General features: G+C 38.2%; 1 protein-coding gene across 6 annotated transcripts in view; it reads right to left on the bottom strand.

Annotated features, from left to right (window-relative positions):
- The window catches only part of HACE1 (HECT domain and ankyrin repeat containing E3 ubiquitin protein ligase 1), a 52,986-nt gene extending 31,019 nt beyond the window's left edge, over positions 1 to 21,967 (bottom strand). For 4 of the 6 annotated variants that reach the window (XM_052781422.1, XM_052781423.1, XM_052781425.1 and 1 more), the window contains exons 1-10: positions 21,810 to 21,967; positions 17,239 to 17,293; positions 15,879 to 15,968; positions 13,991 to 14,095; positions 12,519 to 12,594; positions 12,113 to 12,244; positions 10,858 to 10,940; positions 8,326 to 8,422; positions 5,715 to 5,816; positions 3,189 to 3,295 (exon numbers count right to left, since the gene is read on the bottom strand). In XM_052781422.1, the coding sequence (XP_052637382.1) occupies positions 3,189 to 3,295; positions 5,715 to 5,816; positions 8,326 to 8,422; positions 10,858 to 10,940; positions 12,113 to 12,244; positions 12,519 to 12,594; positions 13,991 to 14,095; positions 15,879 to 15,968; positions 17,239 to 17,293; positions 21,810 to 21,885 (923 nt within the window). In that variant the 5' untranslated portion in view covers positions 21,886 to 21,967. Of the gene's footprint in view, positions 1 to 3,188; positions 3,296 to 5,714; positions 5,817 to 8,325; positions 8,423 to 10,857; positions 10,941 to 12,112; positions 12,245 to 12,518; positions 12,595 to 13,990; positions 14,096 to 15,810; positions 15,969 to 17,238; positions 17,294 to 21,809 lie in introns of all 6 variants that reach the window. The other 2 variants (XM_052781426.1, XM_052781424.1) reach the window with 2 other exon arrangements.
- Between the last annotated feature and the right edge of the window lie 732 nt (positions 21,968 to 22,699).

Here is a 22,699-nt window from a genome sequence, read left to right as displayed (position 1 = left end):
GGTCACAGCCACAAATTAACATTTATAAAATCTTTGCTTATATACCAAAAGAATCTAGGAATACAAGAAGCTAACTCAAGAAGCTAACTTAAATACTGAAAGAAAACGTTTCAATTGATGTTTATCATCCCTCAGCAGCAGTGTTTTCCCAGTGAAATTACAATTTAAATCTCCTAGTCTCCAGGAAGAGGACCCACAAGTATAGGAAAATCTTAAAGTGCTTTTAATAGTTTACTTAAGCTTTTACTAGCATGTTTGTAAACATTCAGCTAGGCCCAATCTACACCAGCAAGACCAAATCATGTCACACTACAATTATTTCTTGGAAAAGAGGAATTATGCAATGGAGGTAATGCTAACTGAACAGGCTCCTTGCTGGCATTCAAGGCGGAAGTCCTCAGGCAGAAGCTTAGTGGCACTCCTGGCTACCTGCTAGAAGCATTACAAAAAACAACTTTATACACTTTTGAACTAAACAACAAACAAACCCAACAGCAGGGCTCCGGGTTAGCACCCAGGAAACTAACAGTGATGATACTAGTTCAGCCATTCAGGAGTATCATTATTGGATGTTTTCATGTACAAGGTGCATTTTACATGCTATTTGTTGGAAGGAGGAGAGAGAGGAAAGAGGCCCAAGCTCAGAGAGTCTGTATTCACCAAGTACTACCTTCATCCTAATTATATTAATGATAAAGCAACTAAGAAATACTTAGTCAAAGTAGAGATTGAAACCTCTGACAGGGAACAGAATTGGAGAGAATGCAGTTTTTGTGAAACTGTATCTTGTAATAGAAAAAGAAAATAATTCCATTTCCTTTGTGACATATTACAAAGTACCAAAGAGAAGTGAGCCAGTAAGAGCCCACAGGACGCTCTAAGTACAGGCATCTCTGGAAATGCCTGCTCATCCAATGCAATGCAAAGCTTCCAACTTGTCTTCAGCCTCCGCTAGTCGACCCACATGCAGCAGTATAAGAGTACATACTGGCTCAAATTCAGAGACAGTACATGCACATAGATACTGTTTCTACAGCCATACTGAGGCAGCATTGCTCAATAGAAAGGAGCAATAATAAACAGTAATAAATCAAATCTAAACACAGTTTAATTTATCTCTGAAGATACTGAAATAGAAACAAATACTGTCTCATATGATCTAATCCAGCTACCACGGCTTCTGATAATGTCCCCATAAAAAGCAAGTTTGAAACCCTTTACTGCAGAAAGGTTTTACACTTTATCACAGTTTATTTGTGGGAGATCTGTTGCCTTTAATGAAGTCTGGAGACAAAAGGTATGTGTTACAAGTTAAGCTGATTACATACTGAAGCCCAACAACAGCTGAAGTTCTTAAAAAAAGTTATCTTTGCAGCAACAAAAATGACATAAATGTCTGGGGTTAAAGTGCATAGACATATTAGAGGGGTTTAAGTCTTTTCTGCTCATTCACTGAGGCGAACACCCATCAGAACAAGACTGTCATTAATGGTGTCATGAACTTCCTAGCATTATCTAGGAGTTCTAACCTCCTATCTACAAGCTCCATCCAAATTAAACAAGACTGACAGGGAAGAAAAAGCTAAAAAAAAAAAAAAAAAAAAAGCACCTAGAACTAAGAATGTATTATATAGTCTCCACCTAACTGATGGGCTCCTCATGCCCCAGCCCCAATTGAAAATAAGCATTTAAAGTCTTATTCCTCTGCAACCTATGCTGACAGGCCTCTCTGGTTCCACAACTCTCTTAAACCTCTCTTTTCCAAAAAGCCATCCAGAACATGTTAGTAAGGAACTTCCACTCATGCTTTCCAGCTCTTGACCTCTTTCAGTGGAGATTTTCATAGAATGGTTTGGGTTGGAAGGGACCTTTAAGATTATCTAGTTCCAACCCCCCTGCCATGGGCAGGGACACCTTCCACTAGACCAGGTTGCTCGAAGCCCCATCCAACCTGGCCTTGAACACTGCCAGGGATGGTGCATCCACAACCTCTCTGGACAGCCTTGTTCCAGTGCCTCACCACCCTCACAGGGAAGAACTTCTTCCTTACATCTCATCTAAATCTACCCTCTCTCAGTGTAAAGCCATTACCCCTTGTCCTATCACTACATGCCCTTGTAAAACCCCCTCTCTGGCTTTCTTGTAGGCCCCCTTTAGGTACTGGAAGGCTGCTATAAGGTTTCCCCGGAGCCTTCTCTTCTTCAGGCTAAACAAGCCCAACCCTCTCAGCCTGTCTCGTAGGAGAGGTGTGCCAGCCCTCTGATCATCTTCATGGCCCTCCTCTGGACTCGCTCCAACAGGTCAATGGACTCCTTAAGTTGGGGCCCCCAGAGCTGAACGCAGTACTCCAGGTGGGGTCTCACAACAGCAGAGTAGAGGGGAAGAATCACCTCCTTTGACCTGCTGGTCACACTTCTTTCGATGTGGCCCAGGATATGGTTGGCTTTCTGGGCTGCAAACACACATTGTCGGGTCATGTTGAGCTTTTCTTAGCTTATAGTAAAGCATAAAGGTTAGAGCAAATTCTGCTAGCTTTTGAAAACAATAAAATGTTACTGGTGTTCCAACAGATTACAGATTAGGCATTTTGCACTAACTCCCTCAAACAAATTCCACAAAAACTAGGAAAGCATACTAGGAAAATACGCTTGCCTATTTTATGTGTTTCCCCAAGTAACTGTTTCTTGCTGTGCTGAGACAGCACACTGGTAGATGATATTTTTGGTCTCATATATATTAGTAGCCACAGAAGGCAATCACAGCCAGCAAACAGGAGACAAGTGTCTGAAGTAACAAAATTCTCCTCAAACATACTAAGAAAGCATGCAGAAAAGTAAAGATGTAGAAGAGAAGAAAAAAAGGAGAGGAGAAAAAAAAAAAGCAATGATTCATAGTTGGCTAAAAAGCTTCCCTTCCTAGAGCTGACATAGCCAAACTAACCAAACAAAAAATACCCTTCTCTGCAACTCAAGCTTCTAGGCGCCAGCAGCTATACAAGGACACCAACTTTCTCTCCTGAAGTCCTCATGAAGACAGCAATCTAAACAGGCACTGTCATACAGAATCAGATTTGAGATCCCTCTACTCCAGCATGTGCCCAGCATCAGATAGTTTATATTATTAAAACTACTAAGTGGCACTAACTACCAGGTAGCTTATCAACCTACTTATGATGCTCTCACACTTACCTAAGCAGTTTGTGACCATTTGTTGTAGCAACTTCAGCAAGACTTGTCAGGATTTTAAGATACTGGCTTTCACTCTGCTGAGACAAGTGTTCCAGAACTTGCCGCAACTGATACATGAAAACAAAAGAAATTGCATAGTGTCATGGAGCATCAGATCAACATTTAATTTAGAACATTATCACCCAAGCATTAATATCTAGCAATATTAATGTACATCTATATTGTCCAATGTCTAATCTAACCTCAGTTAACATTTCATTATAATTTACAAAGATTACTGAAAAGGTATACATTCTAGCATCAATGTATCTACTACAGGATATATAACATAGAATGCTATGAACACTGAATGCTTAACCATGTATTATTAATTCATAAGAACAACTTATTTTAATCTGAAAAATTAGTGGGATACACTTTCAACTTCTGAAAGCTACGAGCATATTTTGAGTTGCATAATTTACCTGTCTCCCCAGTTCACTCAGTTTATGACACAGTGTAAACAAACCTTGGATCCTAGAGTTTGCTCTCACCACCTTCACTTTTGCTCAAGATACTGAATATCCTTCCTTGGATAAGAAGTCATACCCTGCTAATCAATAATTGTTATGATTACCCTCTTCTCAAAATTGTCCTTTTTCTTACCATCACTTGGCTCACAAAGACTAGATGTTGCAAACGCCCAGACAGTGCCGTCTTCAACTCCTTTGTTCTACACTTTTCTCTAGCCTAGACATCTTTTTGCAGATAAACTAACTCTTCAGTGGCACTGCTCTTCATGCATTCCTATTGTAACTTCATTTACTCCCTCGTCTCTCTTTCAGAAAGTTCAGTAATCCTTCTCACCTTCTCCTGTAGAAAGGTGGAGTGAAAAGGAATCTCATAAAGGTCATCTAGTCCAACACTGCCCCAAGCAAGGAGTACTTGTGTCTGTGATCCAAACTGGCTTGCCCAATTTGCCTGCCTGTTTTCAGATGTATTCCTCTCTGGAAGCCCTGCAGCTTCGCTAACTGATCTCTTAATACTTCACTGTCCTCGACTATGTGTAAGTTTTTCCTCAAGGTTCAGTTGAATATCTAACTACAAATGGCTAAGGCAATACCTTTCTCCCTGCAGTCTGTTGATAATTTTTCCAGTTTGTCAAGAACATTTAAATATGTGAGTCCTGACTTCTAACATACACCCAGTCTGTTCATGTCACCACTTTCAGATAATAAGAACTGGTCAATATCCAAGACTTTGGGCAGAACAGCTCAGACTTGGCCAAAGAAAACCACACTTAAAATATGCTTCCATTTTGGCAATGAAGCATAACTATACCAGGTACTTTCTAATATATTTTGCATAGCTTCTCATTCAGATCTTGTTTTTGCACACACCTCCACCTTTACTCAGACAGATGAAACATTTTTCTCGCTTACCACCTTCACTTCTACAATATACCATAATATGCTTTGCCATTTACCTTTATGTAGGAAGTCTTATTTTATTCCATGGTTTTAGTTCTTTGTTTTATTTGAAATCACCTACATCACCTCCCCATGCTTCTAACATATAATTTGAGAATTCTCACCTCTCTGTCATTTTACGTTGTAAAACCCAACCCTGTCTCAGAAATTTAAACACTGTTTCTATACAGACTTATAAATGCTCAAGCCTTGTAGTGGAAGCAATGGGATTACAGAGAACAATAAAAACTTCAAAAATCTAGCAAACCAAGTTCAGTGAAGTGGCAGTCAATACCTTACTAAATCTATTCTTTTTTTTTTTTTTTTAATTTACAGTCTGTAAAATTGTTTGCAGTTATTTTCAAGCAAACAATATATTAAAAACCTATAGCTAGCTACATTTGGAAGGGGAAAACAGCACCCCATGCCTCCTTCCCCCTACACAATCAAGAAACAAAAATTCTTTTCTGTGCTTTAGATTGCACTACCCCACAGTAATAAAAGAAACAAGGTATAGAAAAACCACTGAAAAAGGAACAGAATAGTTTCATCTACAGCAATAATAACCAAATGAAATTGTGGCTGCAGCCTTTACACTCTAATTGTACAAGGCAACTTCATACAGATGAGTGCTCATACTCCAAATGTTCAAGTCCATTCTAGATGATTCAAGTCTCGAGACACATCCTAAAACAGGTATCTGCAGATAACCACTAAATGAAGGAAAATAGGCCCCATTACACAAAGTAATTGTATATACAGAATGCTCTACCAGCACCTTTGTGTCAAAGCTTGCAACAAGTCTGCTCTTTCAATTCTTACACTATCTAGATCACTTTGCCAAATACACAAAGTTAGAACACTAAATTAAAATAGATCCTACATTTAATCCCAAATTCTTGTGTTTAAAACTATGTGAAAACTGTACATTTTCTGTGGGGGAAAGAAAAATACATAGTTCTCAACTACTGTGGCACTGACAGTCAACTGCTGGTAATATCTTCTAAGCAGGACACTCACATTGAGCAATCAGATCTCCACAACACAGACAACTATAAAACACGTAATACTGTATTACCATGTTTTCCCGTAGATCTTCATTCTGCGTCATTTGAATTATTGTCTGGAAAAGTCGAGGGTGGTATTGTATTAAGACTTCACAAGTCTCTCCATAACCACCCTAAAAAGCAATAGTTCAAAAACCATTTTAATTAAAAGAAACATTAGAATTGGTGTTTATAACATTATAGGCATTAAAACCTACTGAGGATTACAAATTTTTTTTTTTTAAATGCTGCATGGAGAAATCCAATCCTAAAATACACTGAAATTCAATAACATATCAAAGTTAGGTATCACAAAACTTTTGGAAGATGACAGAATCAAATTCTCTCAGTGTATCAGCTCACATGTATCTGCTCCATTCTGTTTTTTGAAACACTTTCCTACTTAGAAAGCCGAAGTTGCATTTGAATAACACTTCACCTAACAATTTACCAGAGATTAAAAACAGTGCAATATTTAGCTTCTCTTCCCATTGCTGATGGATGACACACGTCTACCTAATTACACCCAGAATCTAATCCTTCAAAACAAATATTTTCCTAAAGGTTCATAGAGCACAAATCTGTCTTGTTAAAGGAAGAAATAGGATAAACCCATGAAAGGGTTATTTAACTTTAAAATCAATACACAAGTATGATTCCACTTGTGCCTGAGATCAACAGCTGAGACTAACTTCACAACCTTTTGAGAAAAAGGTTTTTTGGAAACAACATAACTTGAATTTGTGGTTTATTTGTAACAACTCTTATTTAACACAGTTGCATTTTTAAGCAGGCACCTAACACCTGAATATACATCAAATTCTACACTGGAGAGATGATCATGTAACGTATTGAATGCTGCAACTCCAGAGCCTCCTTCTCTTTGCATGACAGTTTATAAATCGCTTCAGTGACAACAGATTCGTTTAATTGTTCCTGGTGCCAAGAAATTAAGTATTAAAATTAAAACCACACAGAATCTGCAAGAATTAATGGAATTCAGCTCTTCAAAATCAAGGTAATACCATGTTGGCAAGAAGTATATGAATTTGTAATTTCAGTCTTCTAAAAACATGTATCTACTCTGAAAAGCAGACCTGTAAGCAAAGAATAAACCCCTTGATGTAAAAGGAAAGAAAATATTTTGTTTCTTCCTTTTTTTATTTAGTGTCATGAACTTGTAAACTAGATGATCTTGAACACAGTAAGATCATCACTACAAAACAGCAAACACCAGGTGTCACTACTCATACCTAAAAAAAGTTGACAGAATTTTGATGAATAAAGTGGTGCCCTAGGGACTGTAAAACTGGAGACTGAAGCAGACATTCAAAACACTAATCATAAAAACTAATAGTACCATTAAGTACACACTAGTATACTGTCTTACAGGTCTGTGGCTGCAGAAAGCCTCAACATTGACTAGACTTCACATGGTTTTATGGTAATAGTAAATCATTTTGCCATAATAAAGAAAAAAAAAAATCTGACTTGGAGCTTCACAGTTGAGTCAGTAGTGAGACAGTATAGTGATCTGGCACTTCTGAGCGACCAGAGATGAGGACTTACTAGGGTTCCTTATACCCAAAAAGAAATGCTGTAAGTAACCTAACTTGATCAAGACCTTCCACAGATAGTCTATGAAATAAATTTTTCAGAGTTAAACATTCCAAAAATATCCCACAGGTACTGGAGACAGCAGTCTCTACCACATGCACATAGCTACTTCAACTGCAGGTCTTAGGCACCTGAGGAGTCTTCAGAAATTAAATAACTTGAGATTAAAATAAACTGCTAGTACAGCAAAAAATTTGAACATTTCAACTTTATCCTGCCAAACTAATGACATGCACCAAGATAATGTGATGTCCACTAAGTGCAGTGACTATTTTTTTAGCATCCAGTTCACAGTTTTCTAGTCTGCTGATGACTAGCAAAGGTTCAAAAGCTTCCATTCATTCATTAAGTGTTATTTACACACTGACCTTAAACTGATCCTACAGAAAAACGTGTAAGTGCTCACAAATCAAGAAAAGACACACTAGCAAGCAGTACAAACAATATTTGGTATCAAACAAGAAAGACTGCGTTTTGCACAGTAGTTGAAAATGCATAAGACTTTTGTTCCTCATACAGATAGAGTATTTGGAATGCCTTTGAAAAAGTAAGTCAGCACCATGTAAGTTTTGTTTGTTTTTATTAGTAATATCTCTTCAAGAGAAAAGAAAATCTATTAATTGAGATTAAAAAAAAAAACAAAACACACAAAAAAACCACACAACACTCCTTTCTGCATGCCTTTACCTCTTACTTGTTAACAGTTAAACACCTAAACAGAGTCTATCACCATTACACCAGGGATTCCCAAACTTTCTAGTCAAATGGAGTTCTGTAAACTCTTTGTTTCTCATGAGTGCCAATCTTGCAAAGTCTTTAAAGATGTTATAGACTTTTAAAAGGGTACAAATTGGGAACCTGCCTGTAGGATCAATTTAATGGCAAAAAAAAAATTTTTGCATTTCTGTTTCACCAAAGGACTACCATCTTTCATAGGCCTTAAAAATAAAAAAAGATAACACTGATCAGGTTACACTGTAGTAAGTGATAGAAGTTCACAGAAAAAGCATGTGGCTAACTCAATACCTGTACACAGAGATCCAGTGGAGTAATACCATTTTTGTCCGGTAAATATTTGGCTCCTCTCATCAAAAGAATTTGTGCAGTGTCTCTCTGACCATGGCTATTCAAAATAAGAGAAGAAAGAGAGTTAATACAGCACTTATGCTCTACTATGAGTGATAAATCTGACTTTATTGCATCTAACAAACAAAACCAACATAAGCTAAGAGAAAACAAATAGTTATGGCATGAAACTAAGCAGAAACACAGGATGGAAGATAATGCCACTTATATTCTTCTTCTACCTTTCAAGGCCACTGCAGAAGTACAGTGCAAAGTTAGGTATGGCCCATTTATCAAGCCAGAGTCACCTTCATCATTCAGAAATTATTCATCTTAGCCTAGCCTCATAAATACGTATGAGCGGCATTTCCTGCAAAGAAAGAGCTCTTTCTCAATTCACACCCTAATTTACTTCCCAGATAAAGTTTTCTTCACCGAGTTCTTTGCTCACTCTTGCCAGATTTGGGGGAAAAAAATAATCTAATTGTGCTTTAACCATCAGTAAAACATTAGTAAGATTTTTTTTTTAATTGATAAAACATCTTTTTTTGCACAAGAGTTCAATACATCACTCTTGGCTCTAATTTCTTTTAACCAATACATGTGACTGTCTTGCCTAGCCTTTAAATGTGAACAGTGATGTGTTTTACTTTTCCACTTAGAGTCTATTTCAGTCTCACTCATCTATTTATAGGTTGTATAGGACACTTATGTTTCCTTGAGTCAAGAATTTCACAAACAATTATTCCAACAGGCCATCATTGCCTAGAAAAAAAATAAGACCAAAAATTATCTATATCCCTCAACACCTACAGCATACACTTTCCAAAACCCTTTCTTATGAAGAAAATGAGAAATTGGGTACCAGTGATTAGATGTTAACCTCATTAAAAACACGCTGAAAGACTATTTGACTATTGCCCTCACCAATATTTAGTGCATATACTGATAAGTGTAGTACAGAAGTATCTGACTGTGAAGTGAAAGACTGATACAAAAGACATAGCAACTAAGGTTATGGATACAAAGTTTTTCAATGAAGTTTTAGATCACAAGCTAGTTTGCAGTGCACCCTTCACACAAAAGTATATGAGTATTTGCTGTCCTGGAACTCACCATGGCTGCCTGCTCTAACAGTTCGGGAAGGACACAGGAAAAGTGACAACAGCTATGGGGCAAGAGGCAGCTTCACTGGTCTCTCAGTAGTTCTCAGTTCCTTCCAGCCCAGGAAACCAATAGGTTAATCTAATGCACCGGACTTTGCCCCAGTGCAAACAAACATTCAGAGTCTGCTACCAGATCTCAGAAAGAAGCTAAGACTAATGGCCTACTTGAAGCACCTCTTCACTGTAATTCTCTAGACTAAGTGCCCAACCCGACACCTTGAAAAAACAGGGGTTTCAGTCAGACTTTGATCACCAATACCCTTTCTCCAGCCATCACCAGCCACTGCTACCACATCCTGCTCTCCCTGTCATCAGGGACCTGTAACCTTTCTTCCCAGGTGGCAGCACCACCAATTGGCACTTCTGACAAGGAGACATTGGCTTCTGCTATGCACCCTGTTCATTCTACCCTGCCAGCTGCTCCAACTGTTAATTTCTAAAAGAACATCACCACTGTACTTGCAAGACATTCCCTTCTCATGGAAAAACTCCAAGCCAAGGCAAGTTGCTTACTTCTTTTAAAGTGGATGCCAATACCAGTCCCTAAATCAAGCAGCAAGGCATTCAATTAGCTAGCAGCTATTTATTCTCCACTTCCCTTCTTCTCAACTGCCAAGAGTCAGCATACACTAGCTCCAGAGACCAGGGCTCCCCACAACATAACTCTTGGCAGGCCACCAGGTCAGTCCATTTCTCCTATTGTTTATATTAGCATTTAATCATAAGTGAACTATTTAACCTGTAACCAAAGCACAAGGATTATAAAATTGTAAATGTTCTACCAAATAGCAAAAACACTCCAATTAAAACAAAAGGTCATTTATCATATGTGATTAGTTTTGAAATAAAACTAAACTGTGAAGAAAACAGCACTGATCAAAGCAACAATACAAATTCAATTCAACATTCTAACTTTAAGGCATATATGCACATTTCATGTATACTGTAATACCATAACGTACATTAAAGAATAGTCAAGCTTGCCTTATAAAAGGCTGCCTTTTTAGTTTACTCAAAATAATCTAAGTTGATAGATCTCATTTTTTCAGAAAAAAGTTCAGCAGTCCTTGATTTTATGACTCATGCTAGAACATGCATGCCTACATGTTTAACATGTTGGTTAAAAAGAGGTATATAAGCCTGTGGTACTAAGATAAGTATTTAGATGAGACACCAAACTACATTCAAACATGGGGCAAGATTAAATACCAGTCAGCTTTTATGTTCCTTAAATTTTGTGCTTTCTGATCATTGTTATTGCAGAAGGCAGAAAAAAAAAAATAGATTTCACTTTTAGCACAGTATTCAAAAGTTAAGAATATATAACCTGCAAGCAAAATAGAGTGGAGTTGCCCCTGACACATTCGGCCTGTTTATATCCGCACCGCTGTCTAGCAAACACTGCACCGTCTAGAACAGGAGAAAATACCAGCATTAGAAAAACAGCAACAGAAAAGCCTATTGGCTTGCAACTATTTAGTATCATGCATGTCTAATTACACTGAAGGATTTAATTTTCAGTAATGAATCTCAAATTCAAAATCCTAAACACTATATGGAAAATCATGGCTGTCAGAGCTCATAAAGCTTCCTTTGAACTTCCCATTTTAATAACAATGCCTTTTATTGAACTTCAGCTAATCCCAAAGACCCCTGGAACTACAAGCCATTTAAAAAGGAAAACTACACTTTTTAGAGAAGTAAACCTCAAGTTAGTGACAGCCATAAACAGCCTTATCACAAGCTGAAGTTTTAAACACACACTAGAATAGAAGAAATAAGTAAGCAAATTCTAAAATATGAAAGCATTGAGCAGACTCTCAAACAACTTTTGCTATATTGCAGTCACATAAAGTAGGTAAGTCTATAGATAACAGTTTGTCAGAAATTGGTCTTCCAAAGTCAAGCTCTGACAATGACAACAGAAAGGATCTGGGTAGAAAGATAGGGGTTTTTTGAACAGTAAATAGTCCTGGAGACAATCTGTATGACTCTACATGGCTGTAAAGCATTTCAAGTAAAGCATCCAGACCTGTACTCTGAGAGTAAAGAGTCAGCCGCAATGCAAGGCCAGGCCTAAAAATTATTCACACAGATCCATAGAAGAGTCTATGTGAACTTGTTTACTTCCAGTGTTAAATATCTAACTGACCCAACTCTGTTCATTTTTTATTCACAGTAAATTAAGATCATTTCGGATTTCAAAAGTACATAATAGCTGGTACAATTATGAATCAAACACAGTCTAAAAAGTAAGGAAGAACATTTTCAAATGTTTAACATTATATCAAAACCTGCAATCAACAAGGCAATAATAGTACCACAGAACAGCTGAATAGTATACAGTAAGTCACTTAAAACTCCCATAAACACTGAGATCAATCATCTCCACAAGAATAAATTAATTGTTCCCATGAAGTGTATGCAGTCAATACTAAGACAAACAATAGAGTTCTTCACACTTCTAACCATTATCATGCACATGACTAGCCTGAAGTTTACAAAAAACCCACACACAACAACATTGAGGCATTACCCAATTCTTCATAAATCCAATGTGTTAATAAAACTTAGAAACTTACTGTCTTGTGTCCATTTTGACAAGCTACATGAAGGGCTGTCTGTCCCATTGCATCTTCAACATCTACATTACTGACATGCTGAACAAGATCATGAAGCAATTCTGTTCGTCCATTGACAGCCAACCAATGAATCTAAGTACAAAATGATGATATGTTTCCTTTAGCAATGATATTTCATAAATATGGTTTAAAACCTGACTGTAGTATTGTCAACATTTTCACAACTAGAAGCTTTGAATAATACTATCACATGCTTAGGTACTTCAATCATATCTTTTGATTCTTAAGGGCACTGGACACACAGCAGTTTTGTTTATTTACATCTAAGATGGCAGAAGCTTAAGAAATTAGAATCTTCAAATTCTTCATTCATTTTAAGAGCACCATGATAACCAATAGAACTTACTGCAGTCAAACCTTCATTATTACAAATGTTGACATCTGCACTGTATTCCAGCAGCTTGCTCATACATTTCTTCTGGCTATAAACAAAAGAATACATTAAAACCCAGCCAGGGAAAATCATTTACAAAAACCAAGTATCTTAGAGCTCCACTCACTCTAATTTATCATTGTACAAACCACAGCGGGTAGTTTTACTTCATAAGGAGTATGGTACTGAGCATGTAAAAAGAGAAGTGATCATCAGTAACACCAGACACTCACACAGAGCAAGTGTAGCATATGACAGCACAGGGCTAAAAACATAGTTGTGTAGCTAAATGTTTTTGTGGAAAGTGTAGAAGTACTTAACCACTGCTCTAACAGCTTCAGCTCAGCATGAACTACACTCTCAAGACAAGAAGCTAGAGTTCAGCTAATGAAAATCCATGAAGTTCATCATCATCTCTGCACTTCAGTGAACACATTTACAGTACACCACTAAATCATTATTTAATGAGACACCCATTGTAACACTATGTAAATCTTTGGCAAGCACAAGAACTGCCTTAATGAAAGTAGGAGTGTTTTTCCTGCTTCATGTTTTGTTTGGTCTTTTAACACTCTCTAATGCTCCAGGTGCTTTACCCTTAAGAGTTTATTCATACTTTTCCTTTTTATTTGGTATGTCTCACACCCTTCTCATGCCTCCTTTCCACGTAACTGTCTCCTGTGTGTATTTCTGCATTTGATCATGTATCACTTGGCTGCTTCTTACTCCCTGCTCCTACAAATACTCCTCCCACATACCTAAAAGCCACTAAACACTACCTCCTCCTCATTTGAAGTACCAGCCATGATACAATTCAGTTACTGTAACACATACATACTCTAAAAAGAAAAAGACAGCATTACCACTATCAGCTGTGCATTTCCACATACTACAATTCAAGAAATAAGACCTTAAAAGATCTTAAAACAGGACTTGCTCACTGTTTCGGGTTTTGGGTTGGTTTTTTGGTTTTGTTTTGCCCCTCCCCTCCTAATATTGTGCAGGCGAACTTTGTGTTCCTTTCCTTGTAGTAAGAATTTCCTTGGAGACACTATCTGAGAAAAATCGGAAATCTCTGAACCCTTCCAAACCCTCCAGTGTCCTCCAGTGTCTTAGAAATCTTTTCTTACTTAGCTAACTGGAAGGTGAATGCATCCCTTGTTCAATCACTGTTGTAAGAATCTTTAGGCTCCTGCTTAACAGAACACACTAAAATGACTGGCAATGAAATTGGCACTTCAGACATAACTTCTTATTTATAAAAAATTATTTTCTGAATATGCAAAGTATGAACTTTAACCTCCACATTCCCTGTGAGCCACCCATATTTTCAAAAGTGAAAACCAAAGTATTCTGTTTGAACTATGCAAAAATATTACAGAACATGTCAGCTCAAGTGCATTATGCACAAAACCTTTTTAAGAGTTTTAAAAACTTTTTCTTACCCATTCCTTGCTGCTAAATGGAGAGGTGTGCATCCTGAAATATCCTGATAGTTTGGATTTGCTCCTTTTTTTAATAATAGAACAAGGCATTCAACTGAACCACAGCTAAGAACAAAATAAGGAAGGGAAAAACTGTAACAAGAATATTTACAAACCAAATCTACATTGACATAAAGACGACAGCAATACTATGTACAGATTACATTCAGTAGAAAAATCTTTACACAAAACCATTTTTTACGCCCTCATAGTTCAAGTTACACAAAGCTAAAGGAAAGACACTCAAATACAGTGAGAACTGACTGATCATAACTTGTATTAATGAATAGATGCTAGCCTTCTGTATGATTTTAGTGACTTTAAAACCCAACAGTAAATCTTTAAGACTGCCAGTTGTTTAAAATGTAAACTGTTTAAAATGTTTTGCTTACTATTTCCTCTCATGTCCCTCATCTTTAATCTATTCACAGGACTAAATTTTCCATTACATAACAATTCCAATGTATTTTTTTTTGTTACACTTCGGTGTGTGGAAGTTACATTTAAAAGTTTAAATATTAGAAAAATTCCAAAACTCATACAAATCTTTCTTTGCTATTTGTTTTGAACCTGTAACTCATTTTTACTTTTCATAATATAGCAGCTCTTCAGGATAATCAATGTCACCAAGAACACAGAAACTTTGCATTATATGTTTATTTTACCCCTGAACTCTTCCAGGGGAAGAGCCAATTGGGAGGATAAACATATAGTGTTCTTGTATCCATCACAACCAGCTTATCCATTGTTATTAGTCTTCCTAATGACAGAACCGCTACACAACCACCCAAAGAAACTGAAGACTAGCTGTACAATAAGTTGCAAAAACAGCATCTTGATGACCTCTTAATGACCCAACAACTAGCCAAGATAAAAGAGAATCCAGAAACTAAGTGTAACACAATTTCTTGGGGTTTATGATCAATAAATACAGCTTTTCAAAGATACTTCCAAGATGTATGCTAAAAATTTGCTTGCATTTTTTTCTTTAAGTACTTAAGTAAACTTTACATAAGCAGCATATAATTCCAAGATGGAATGTTTGGGAAACAGATATTTCTAAAACATTCTGCTTAGAAAACTGGAAGTTCTACCTTTATTGTACCCAAATACCTGCTGTTTACATGCAATACTACCACTATTTCTTTTATTTTTACTTTTTTTTTTTAACAGTTTAAATGTAAGAACTTCCAAGATATTTAAAAGGGACCCAGATATAGAGCACTCATTCATTAGTTTAAAGCTTAGTTTCCTGAAAGGCCATTTCAAAAACTAGCTGGTTCACTTCTATTAAGGTTATGTTAATCTGGATGTTTCTTGGGAATATTGATTTATCCCCATTGAAGAGCTACATAAATAACAATCTAGGTCACGGATTTGAAATTTGCACTTAAGTCCTTTATCCAGGACACAAAAAAATCATTAGAAGTGAGTGGCCAAGTTATAGTCACATGAAGTACTTTGGAACAGCTGCTTCCCATTGAACATCCAAGTACTTCCCACTGTTTTAGAATACTTTAAAACCAAGCAGCACCTGCAGACAATCTACAAAGGCAAGAGTAACCCAGCTATACAAGATACACATAATGGCTACATTTCTTCACAGAAAGGGAAAAAGGTATCAACCAAAACTTCCTTCACTAGAATTTGGAAAGCCATTTGATACCACGCAAAACCTGTCCTCTCCATGAGGCAGGCACATTGCTAAAAGAACAAACAAAATACAAAAAGGAAGTGTAAAAACAAAACATTAACTGGTACTACAGAGTTTTCCAGCTTACATTGGTGCCTTAGATTTGTGGTAATACTTTCATTGTTAACTTCTCGACTGGACTCAAGTAAGTCTTACTTTGCTGCAATATGAAGCAAACTTCTCTTCACACGTCCAAATGCATAATTCACATCAAATTTTGAATTTGATAGCAGCTCTGAGACAGACCTTCAAACAGAAATATAATTTTAATTAAAAAATAGCTCACAATATCCAAGCAAAGTATATACTGTAAGTTGTACACAAGTATTCTATTTCTTACTTGATCACTATTTCTTTTCTCTCCAACTGATTTCTGAACAAGAGACCCAACAGCTTTCAAGCATTTGCATATTAACAGTACTTTTACTCTTTCACTTCGTACTTGTACATAAAAAATGAACTGCTGACACTATGCAACTGTTTCAGATGTAAACTAGTAAGTATTAGACGAGATGGCCAAATCCCTTCTTTACAAATATGGAAAAAAGCATAGTAATAGCTTTGGTTTCAAAACTTTAAATTCCCATTTTCCTCCTTATGTCAACACAGACACCCTAACCAGATATCCAGCAACTTTCCCAAACACGGGCAAAGTTCAGAAGGATGACTGGTATGTGAAATCATCATGATGAAGTAGGACACATGATATGCCAATAGGATAAGAAATTCAAATAGGACCCTTCTAGTCCTAATGAATTAGTAAAGATAAAATATTAGTGAAGATAAAATATTTCAAAATAGGGAAAACCGCAAGTGAACTAGTGATTTCAACCTTCAGTAATGAGCTGATCAACTAATTTAAAGCTCTTGCACACAATCTCAACAAGGTACTACACAGCAGAACAAATGTTTATCCTGATTAGATAAACAGTTTACAGTTTAGTAAGTTACTACCTGCTTGCCTACAAAACTCATCAGAAGGTAGCACCACTTAGCTGGCACTATACGGCCCCCAGGTCCCAACCACTCTGAGGACAAATGGGTAAGAGAAACAGCTGCTCATCTGAGGAATCCCAGAAGTATCAATCTCATTGTCCAACTCTTATTCCATGTATCAATCTCATTGTCCAACTCTTATTCCATGTCTTTCTGGGACATCTAATGAGACTAAGAGCTTCTATGTCATCAATAAATACACAGAGCTACAACCCAGTTACAAAACAATGCTTTTGTTCTTATCCTAGGACAAATTTCTCTATGTTCATCAACAGAACAAATCCCAGCTCCAGTCTATGGCATAAAACAAAACAGGTTTCTCAGGTGGGAATATGCTGGGATGCACACAGTCAGTGACTAACTTCAGCTACAGAAGATATCTCAGCAATTCAGCAGCAGAACTCCCGAGAATGCTCTAGCAGCTACAACTCTAGCAAACATGCTGGTTTTGGGGGCATTAAAAAAAAAAAAAAAAAAAAAAAAAAAAGAGAGAGAGAGAGAGATTTAAAGAAGCTCTCACCTGTGCTGGTCAGCCATAACCATCGGCATTAGTGTATAGACAGCAGTTTCATTATCTGTGAAGAAATTAAATTACTCCATTATCATAAAAAAATCTTTTATGCAAAATAAATTCATCTAGCAACACTGATTTACCTTTTATAGTGTCCATTGTTCAATAGGTCATTCTTTTTACACAGGTTATACATACCTGAAGTTTCATTATGAAGAGAAAGCCACCATACTTAGAAGAGTTAGTTAACAGGACTGCAGTACATGAAATTTCAATGTGGCTTTTTTCTTTTACAAAGTAATAATTACAGAATTTTCAATGGAGCATTAATTTCTTTAAATTGACAATTCTGTTAATTAAGGCAAAATATTTAAGAAATGTGCATTAACAACAAAACACCACCCTTATTTTAAAAAGAAGGAAGCTTCCTGTGTTCCAGGGTGATTTTCATAGTCATGATACCTATGAGTTTGTAAAAGTGATTTCTTTAAACTAAGTTACTCCACAACCACTCATTTTTGTCTCTAAACTTGAATACCTGAATGCAATAAATTTCATTTTAATTCCTAGTCAGTTTCATATTCCACATCTGAAGGCAATGAAAAAAGGCCAGAACACAAAGATCCAAGTCAATGGTGGGAACAGACTGACATTCAACTATACAGTCCCTGTCAGTGCTAGTGCTGCACATACCAGCACACCGTATGGGTATAACGTGCCTGTTTGGTCACTTACAGACTTTCTGAAGTAAAATATTATTTTTAAAGGATGAATTTGACAAAATTTAAAAGGCTTTAATGTATAATAATTACTAATTTTAATGTACAATAATTATTATTAATTAATTATTATTGATGTATGATTATATTTTCTAGTTTAAAGCAAATTACCCATTGTTGGGAGTACAATCTCTACAGACTCTTCACATAGACATCAGCTTATGACAGAAGGGACTACACTTTCTGAGAACCCAGGTATATGGTTCCAAGATATGAATATATAGGACTGTTCTCGTAAAACATATTTTGAACTCTTTCCTCACCATCTTAATTGATCCAAATACCGAAGTTACAAAGCAATCAGAATAAGAAGAATTAAAACAGACCCACACAAGTATAGCTCCTCATATCTTTCACATACCATGCTTCTATATATTCACTACTTTCACTAGATAGGCAAGCTGACATTTACCAAATATTAAACAAAGAAGTCTTCAAGAGTTATCAACTGGAGTCAGAGAAACCCTTATCATGCTGCAGCTATGCTATTCATTATTATTCTACGGTGGTCCAAGATTAGTGCTGTTACCCACTATTTGAAGCAGACTGTCTGTAGCTAACAAAAGAAAGAAGCAATGCTAATCTATTATTACCTTTGAACACTGAAAAGACATAAGTCATGTTCAAATTCAAATCACTAATTCTGTTATTTACAAAAATTAAAAAAAAAAAAAACTATGTTGCTTATAACGAACGCGTGGCAGAAGAGACACAAGCCTCTCAAAACACCAAATGATGTTTCAAAGCTGCAAAGAGTCATTCTAACCATCACTAAGTTCAAGAGTTTGAACGGTCTATAAATTGTTCCTTATGGCACAGCTCTGTGGGCATCAAATAACTCCATCTCCAACATGCACCACTAGAATTTGACTGCTGGGGCAGGAGGAGCAAGCTGGGAGGGAGGGGACACATGCAGAGGGAGAGTCCTGGAAATAAAATTAAATAGATGCTAGATAAAGATATCAATTGTGGAAAAGATTTGATCACTTTTTAAAAATGTATCCATGATTAGCTCCCAGTATACACAAATGAAAAAAAAACTTCTTGCTTAAGCTCTTGTTCCACAGATCTCTTGGCAGGAAGACAAAGCTCTCCAACTGAAACAAAAAAACAGAACTTGAGAAAGCCAACTAAATCTAAGCTTGACATCCTTACGTCTTTCCACACTCATGTCCTATTAAAGAGAAGAGACCAAAAAAAACTATATTGCAAGTATAGTGATCTAGAAAAAGACAACAGTTAAATGTAAGCGTAGCTGGACCACCAAAGGTGTTTATGGTATAGTTACAAAACTAAGCCCTTTGCTATTCTATTAACAGAATCTACACTGTGGAGCATATGCAGATTTTCCCAGAGTTTGTCTGTACAGAGATAATTAAAAGGGTATGGAACTAAGGAGCTTTTGTGCCTATTTTTGGTAAATATTATCCCTATTCATAAACAAACTCCTATTGATTTGAAATAAAAGTACATGACACCTGGGAAAGAAAAAGCATTATACGCCTCATGCACTCACAGAACTTATTTGTTATCTAACTCGCTTGCATTTCAAGTCATGAATATCCAAAGACAAAAAAAAGCACCCAAAATGCCAAGTCAGAGCCAAAGGGCCTAAAACCTACAGCTTTGGGCTGCAAAACAGTTTTCATGCACTGAGCCTTAACAGTAGAATCCAGAAATTTGTGTCAAGCTCTTAAGTTCCCAGAAAACACCTGCTGAAGCATACTTCAGAAGAGTGATGAAAAAACTAATACTATTTCCTGCTGGCAAGGTCAGCTCAGTGTATTCACTGGCATTGGACTCGGGTGTTAATGCTTGCTTTAAAAAAAAAAAAAAAAAAATCACTTAAGATTCATCATCTAGAATCCTGCCTGCCCTGAAAAGATACTTATCGGTTTATTTTGTAAGAGATATTGGCTTGAATTTGGCAGAGATCACAATCTTAAAGAAGTGTCAGCACCATCCATATAATACCCTAATGGCTACAGCACATGCAAAGGAAGTTAAATACCTGGATTTAGTGCCTTCTTCAGCATAAGGAAGTTCAAACATACATCTCCATTTCCTAAGAGAGTACTATGACTCTTCATTTAAGGGTGGAGAGGTAAACTATGTATCTTTCAAATTAAAGCTATTCAAATGTATGTGGGAGGAAAAAAAAAAAAAAAAAGAAATCACAATTCAAGATGCCAGACACAGCACACAGGAAGCCACACTAGACTGGTGGTGGTATTTTCTAAGCTGGTCCTGCCAGTACATGTTTGGAGCAAAACACTACAACCCAAACCTGCTTCTCAAGAAGAGTTTGGGCAGGCCTGCATGAACCTAGGAAACACCAAGGTCAAGAAAGAAGACATGTAATGAGCTAAGATGTACCCAGAGTTAGATGGCCATTGAAAGGAAGTTTTCTTGGAATGTAATTTGAGAGTTCAGAGCCTGAAGTCCATTTACCTCCTTATTTCAGTCCAGCTGTGATTTGCTTCATGTAATTCTTAGAGAATACATAGGATTGACATTCCTTCTCCACTACATGGCAAAAGTAGTACTTGTTCCAGATGTCACAGGGCTTGCACTTGCACTACCACAGACATAACTACCTCTGAAATGTAAGATAATAATGCCCAAGACGGGAAGAAAACAGCTGAACTCAAATTTGGAATGAATTTGCCTACAGTAGTACTGAAGTAAATTTAAAGCGGCTCCAACTGGCATAGGTTGTGCTAAGCATTATTCATGTTACCATAATCAATTAGTTAAACTGGTGCTACTACATTATTTCTGTAAGTCTGAGCTTACGTTAACAGTATTAAGTCAGTTTTTGCTGCTGTCATTCAAGGGCTTACAAGCAGCAGCAAAATCCATCTGAAACTTGTCTGTCAATTTGTGAAACTTATGAGCAACTGCACTGGCAGACATCGAAACCGTTGACGGGTGACAATAAGGAAAAGTTGTAGCAGCTCAGTGTAGGAGGAAGTCCATATGTAACAGCCAGGAAGTCCGAACAGGGAGTGCATAGAGAAAACAGAATATTACTCCCTTTCCTCCACCACTGGAGATGAAAGCTGGCAGACAGACAGCCAAAGACTCGTCCATAAAAATAAACCCTGAAGAGAGTACAATAACAGCACATGACTCACAACAACAGAAACTTTTGCATATCCAAAAGCTTTTGCAGAGGTAGTCCTCCCAAAAGCTGGACGTGGCTGGACCACTAAACTACTTGCCATAAGAGCCTGAAGCTGTGTTTTCAAATCCATCCCGATACTGGGTGGCTAGTACCCACGTGAAGTAGCTTACAGCCAAAAAAATCAGGCTGTGACCAGGGATAGTGACTTACAACACGTTTTCAAACAAAATTCAGCAATATAAAAAAAAAGCAAAGACTTGTCATCACTAGTGTGCCATCGACGAAGCACCTAATGAAGGATTTAAATAAAACCGGATAAAGAGGGTCCAGCACCCCAGACCACCTGCTCGCCCGGGCCCAGGGGCACCCCCCGCCCTGTGACAGACACCGGCGTCCTCCGGCGGCGAGACACCGGGGAAAGGGCGAGGGCGGGGAAGCCGTTGCTGCTGTTGTTATCACCGTTACAAATAAAAAAAGCCCCTGGGAGGCGGAGGGAGGGAGGGAGCCGGTTTCCATTTCCCGAGTCGCCTCGCCGGGGGGGAGCTACGCAACGGCCCGCGGCTCAGCCCACCCCCGCCGGGCCGGGATGGCCGGGCCGGGCCAGGCTGGGCCGGGGAGGCCGCCGCGGCCCCGGGACGGACCGCCGGGCCACCGCCCCGCCACCCCTCTCCTACCGTCCGGCAGCTCCACCGTGCGGGCGCGGCGCAGGGACCTCGTCAGCCGGTTGAGCTGCTCCATAGCTCTCTCCATCCTCGGGGCGCCCAGCCTGGAGCCGCTGAACCCCCTCCCACCGCCACTGCCGCCTCTCCCCTCAGCCCATGGCGGCGGCGGCGCGAAGGCTCCCCAGGCCGCCGTCGGGCCCCGACCCACTGCGCATGCGCAGAGGCCGGTGGCTGCGCGCATGCGCGGGGGGGCGGTCTCCGGGGGGGGCGGGAGTCGCGCGCGGGGCGTAGGCCGCGCCGGCAGCGAGGTTTAGTTCAACTTAGTTTTTTCCTAGGGGACAAAAGAAAAGGGGCGGGGGTGGGATAAATTTTCAAAAACCTGTGGTATAGGGACATTTAAACTTCTGTTTGTTACAGTTTTTGAAAAAAAAAAGACTGCCTTTTGAAATCACCTCCCCTGAGTGGTCCTGCCAGTGTTGCCTCGAGGCCTTCATTTCCTGGGCCTACGAGCTAGGGGCCGTAATGGCGCCTGGCAAATGCAGCTGAGCAGGATGGGGCAGCTCTGCTGTCATCCCTGCCCTGAAATTGCAGCCAGGCTGCAGTGTTGATGAGAGTAAGCCCCAAGCCAGGGATGAGGGGGTTTTCACCAGTCAAGCTCTGGGACCTTTTAGCCTGAGGTGTTACTGAAAATGAAGAAGGAAGCATGTAGCAAGGATGAAAAGTGTGATGGACTTTACTAGCACTTTAAAAGTAAGCTCAGGAAAAGCAAGATGGAGGAACTGTAACCTAAAAAAAAATGTAAGCAGCATTTAATAATAGCAATAATACATAAAGACATGAGAAGCAAAGAACAAATGCTCATAAATTATTTATCAATTCTTTTTGTGTTTCAGTTGTCACTC

The sequence above is a fragment of the Harpia harpyja genome, chromosome 3 (assembly GCF_026419915.1).
Source record: "Harpia harpyja isolate bHarHar1 chromosome 3, bHarHar1 primary haplotype, whole genome shotgun sequence".
NCBI lineage: Eukaryota > Metazoa > Chordata > Aves > Accipitriformes > Accipitridae > Harpia > Harpia harpyja.
The sequence above is the reverse complement of the archived record's forward strand: the minus strand, read 5'-3'. Positions and strand labels throughout refer to the sequence as shown.